Below are 5,197 nucleotides of genomic sequence, written 5' to 3'. Positions count from 1 at the left end.
GACAACAAATATTTTTTTCTATATATTTCTTGATAAACTTTTTGTTTTAAATTGTTGTAAATAGTATACCACAAAATATTAATTCAACGTTACAATGTTAATTTTTGCACTTACAAATGCCAGTTATGATACTGCACATTTCCGGCAGTTAAAATTTCTATGCAAAAGTACTAACGTCTTATACTATACTCCAGTTTATAATGTAATATAAGTGAATATAATAAATTTGTTTTTACAGGTGGCTGGAAGCCATACTGCTATATATGAAGCCTATTATAATCAGGTATACCTTTACGTTGGTGCAGCATTTAGTCATCCATTTATAAATCTAGATGATTTTAAGTTAAATATTTAAATAATATATAACAAGAATAAGAAATTGAAATATATTTGAAGGTGGATCCAAATGGATATGGACGAATCGGTGCAATGGAAGCTGCAAGATTTCTTAAGAAATCCCAGTTGAGTGATGTTGTACTAAGTAAAATATGGGACATGGCAGATCCACAATCACGTGGATCATTAGATAAATCTGGTCTTTTTGTTGCTCTTAAACTTTGTGCATTAGCACAAGCAGGAAGAGACCCTAGTATGTCAAATTTAAGTATGGAATTACCACCCCCAAAAATGGTAAGTTATTATATTACTTGATATGTAAAAACAATTATTTTACATATTATTCTCATTTATTTTTAGGGTGATATTCCTGTAATACCTCAAAAAAATGTAGTAAATACTTTACCAGTAATAACATCTGTTAATAATGGAGATTGGTCCATTAAACCTTCAGAAAGAGCCAAATATGATCAACTGTTTGATAGTTTACAACCTTCAAATGGATATATACCTGGAATTAAAGTAAAAGGTGTTCTTATGGATAGTAAACTTCCTTTGGATACACTTGGTAAGATTTGGGACCTTGCAGATATGGACAAGGATGGCATGTTGGATAGACATGAATTTGTTGTTGTAAGTATTTCCATTTTTTTGTTTGTGTAATATAATTTTACATTACTTGTTTGTTATGCAGGCTATGCATCTAGTGTATAAAGCTTTAGAAAAATATGCAATACCAAGTGTACTTCCACCAGAGTTGATGCCACCTGGAAAGAGGAAAGATTCTACAGCATCTATATCAAAATCTCCTGCACCAGTGGGAGTAATAACTACAGCTCCACCACCTATTCCACCTTTACCTAATGCTTCTTCTGTGAAGAGTATGACTGGTTTGGATACAGCAAAGGTATCTGGATTGTAATGAAACTATAAATTTAAAATCGTGAGTTTAATTAAAAAATATATTATATAGACAAATGTGCAGTGGGTAGTTTCATCTGAAGATCAAATAGCAGCAGATAAATTGTTTTTGCAAGCTGATCTAGATATGGATGGATATGTCTCAGGTATTGAAATCAAAGATGTCTTCCTTCAAAGTGGACTTCCACAGACTATATTAGCTCATATATGGTATATATATTTTAATTATGTTGTTTATAACTTATGTGTAAAAAGAACAAGACACTTCTTATTTACCTATGCATATTTATCTTTCAGGAGTCTTTGTGACACATGTCAAAGTGGAAAATTAAATAAAGAACAATTTGCTTTGGCTATGTGGCTCATTAAGCAAAAGCTTAGGGGTGTTGAACCACCTGCAACTTTGAGCCCTGATATGGTACCACCTTCTATGCGAAAACCATCTGAGACTGTTGTAGTAAGTATTTTGTTATATTAAAAGAATTTTTATTTATTTACATTTATTTCATAATATGTGTTATTTTGTTTTAAGTATATAATACATAATATAGTTAATGTTTTGTAAAACGTTTACGACCTTGAAATGCTCTCCAAAATACTATCAAGAATACAATAATTATTAAAATTCCACCAACCATAATTACACTATAATTTGTTTGCAATTCTATTTCTCCTGTTACATTTAGTTTTATTACACCAACAATTTCATTCTTTTGCCAACAACTGTAAGGGAGATGTATTATGTTAAAAACATTACTATTTAATTCAATTGTAAATAATTATTTACCTATAGATGTTGCTATCTGCAAATGTTAATGTTTTGAAAATTATATGCATTTGTGGATTGATATAAATTCTTCCTTGAGATTGATCTTTAATAACAGATGGATTCAAAACTTTATTATCAACTTTCCAATTAATCGGTATATCTGTATTTAAATTTCTGAAAAAAATGTAAGAAATGGAAACAATTCTTTAATTCTCAATATATTATTTTTACCCTGGGCATGCAAGAATTGCTTTTTTATTATATTTTCGATAAATTGACGTGCGTATAATTTGTGGTAATGGAGTGGGCATCCCTTGAACCATAGAATATATGCCTGCACTGTTATTTGCACTTTCAAGTATATTTCCCTTTTTGTCTCGTACTTCAAATATTATATTTTGTGGACACTTTATCTAAAAATAAATTATTTGTTTATGATATTAAATATTAAGTGTAATATGAAGTATTTGTACTTGTAAAATTTAAAAATACCTTGCAATATCGTACCATCATTTCTGTTTTTCTATCTTTAATATCTAGAGTATCCAAAATTTCTTTTGGTAAATATTTACTTTTACAAGGCAGTTTATTTCTAAATATGTGTAAAATCGTTTTGACTTTAGCCATAACACTTTCATCTAAAATTTTATTTTGTGCTGTAGTTTCTCTTGTTTCATTTTGTTTGTTTTCTGCAACTAAATATTATATATTTGTATTATTTTAATGTTTTATTAGAAGTAATGCATGATATAGAAGAAAAAGTATACTTTGTCTTTTGTAATTTTGTAAACGTTTCTCTTCCATTATCATATTTTCCTTAATAATGTTCATATGTAAAGAAATAGTACAATATCCATATCGAACTTTTTTACCAACTGTATTACATTTAGAACATGAGGACCATTTAGTCCATGTTGTATGAATATTTATATTATATAATGGCATTATCTTTTGTGGTATTGCATGAGGCATGTTGGGTGCTGTTGCAGGATGCACAATTTGTACTTCTTCAGAATTAGTATCAACTGATATATGATAAGATATTGATAATGTATCTCCTAATTGACACCAGTATTGACCAGCTTGTTCAGACTATACAAAGTTATATGTTGCTTCAGTGCATGTATTAATGTTATTTAGTAATTTATACCTTAATATTATATATGATTAATATTTTGTCCTTTGGTGAAATGAAAACGCTTTCTGATTCCTCTACAAGTCTATTTGCTTCATTATTAACAATACTGTTAAAATACCATTCTATATTGTCACTGACATATACTTCTACTGGTGAAATACATATTTGACATTTTAATCTGAAATTTGTAATGCACTAATCATAGTATTCTAAAGTATGTGATAAATGCAGTTTCTTTGTCATACATGACTAATGTTCCTTCTAAGGCTTCAAGAGCTATTGGATATATTATCTTTTCTGATCCAATTTCAGTATATGCTTTCTTTAAACATATGTAATAATCTTGCCATAATTGTCGATGTATTTTTCGAAGTGTTTCATTTGCTTTTGGATATTCGTATTCATTAATATCAAAAAGAAATTCCCCACCTCAGTATAAATAAAATTCTGTGTTTATTGAAAGATAGTAAAGAAACGTAAAAAGTATATTATAAGACATTTGTTATTACCTTGTTGCTTATTCAATATTTTATTAATTTTTTTACGAAGTTCACCATATTTTTTCCATAAATTTATTCCTATTGTAAAATTGGAAGTTATATTTATTAAACAGTAAAAATACAAAATTAGTCTTAACCGCATGATAATTTATTTTATAATATATCTGTGTGAAGCTTGAAGTATGATTTTCAATTTTTTTATTCATTTGAAACTTAATTCCTTATATTGAAGTAGAAAAATCATGTCAAAATACTGTAAACATAATTTAAATCTAGCACTAGATATGTGCTCATCATGTAAAAAAAAATACAATTTGGACATTGGAAATTGTATAAAAATTGTACCCATTTTAATAGATTATAAATCTTGTATGGTTGCTTTAAAGAGGGAAAAAGCAAAAAATGTTGCACTTGCAAAGCAGTTACAAATAGAAGCAAAGGAAGCAAGATTAAAATCTCTGTATGATACTGATGATTTTGAACAAATCAAACCTAAGACTCGTTGCGAGTACATGCAAGAATTTGTCATGAACACATTAAATGACAGTACTTTTATTGCAATAGACTGACTTAATATTGAATCTATAATACATAATGTGTTAACAAATTATAAAAATGTTTAATATCTCTATTGAACAATTTTGGGAAAAATGTTTTATTCTCTATGTGGTATATTAATAGAAGAGAAATAAACAAAATGTAGAGGAAATTCAAATTATTTAGTAAATTTTTACAATTGATGTAATGATTGATTTATTATATAATATTTAAAAAATATTATACAATTCATTGTGTATTGTATAAAACATGATTATGTAAATAGAAAAATTATATTTTTACCATACAGGTGGTATCTAAATTTTTGTTTAAATATTTCTATTATTTATTATTTATGAACTAATTGTATTGTTACTTCCATGTAATCAACACTATTTCATACAATTTAACATTTTTTGTATAAAATACTTTTTTATGTTTAGGAGAATAACAATGTATCTGGTTATTCAAATCCAGAATTAGACATGATAAGTAAGGATATAGCAGAACTTGTAAGAGAGAGACAAAGTATGGAACAGGATATAGCACAAAAAGAAGCTGATATTAAGATAAAGAATGGGGAAATTAAGAGTTTGCAAAGTGAACTAGATACACTTGCTGCTACATTAAAACAGTTGGAGAATCAAAAAGGTGAAGCTCAAAAGCGATTGAATGATTTAAAAACTCAGGTAAATAAAATTAATTTGGCACAATTAGATGATCTGCTTTTTGAATGTGCAGCTTTGCTTTTATATAAAATTAGAAACGTGTATTTGTGAATTGTATATAATGCTTTTGTTAAGATGTGTAAATAATTAAGTGTAATAGAATTTTTATAACTCTGAAATTATTATTTGAAATAAATTAAGGTTTAATAATATAATCTAACACTGCATAATATTGTATTATTAAATTATCAAACATCTTATGGATTATTTTTTGACAGATATCATAAAAGATAGTTAACAATTCCAAAGAAATGTAAGAAAGCTTTTT

The 5,197-nt window shown here is 27.2% G+C and overlaps 1 protein-coding gene across 1 annotated transcript in view; it reads left to right on the top strand.

Moving 5' to 3' along the window:
• The window catches only part of LOC108577054 (epidermal growth factor receptor substrate 15-like 1), a 10,649-nt gene that overhangs the window by 198 nt on the left and 5,254 nt on the right, over positions 1-5,197 (top strand). Inside the window, 7 exon segments of the mRNA XM_017940148.1 lie at positions 239-283; positions 397-630; positions 697-969; positions 1,031-1,243; positions 1,310-1,467; positions 1,555-1,714; positions 4,645-4,890. Coding sequence (XP_017795637.1) covers positions 239-283; positions 397-630; positions 697-969; positions 1,031-1,243; positions 1,310-1,467; positions 1,555-1,714; positions 4,645-4,890 — 1,329 coding nt within the window.

Source organism: Habropoda laboriosa, unplaced genomic scaffold (genome assembly GCF_001263275.1).
Source record: "Habropoda laboriosa isolate 0110345459 unplaced genomic scaffold, ASM126327v1 scaffold486, whole genome shotgun sequence".
In the NCBI taxonomy this organism is placed as follows: Eukaryota; Metazoa; Arthropoda; class Insecta; order Hymenoptera; family Apidae; genus Habropoda; species Habropoda laboriosa.
This window is presented reverse-complemented; position numbering and strand designations above follow the sequence as displayed.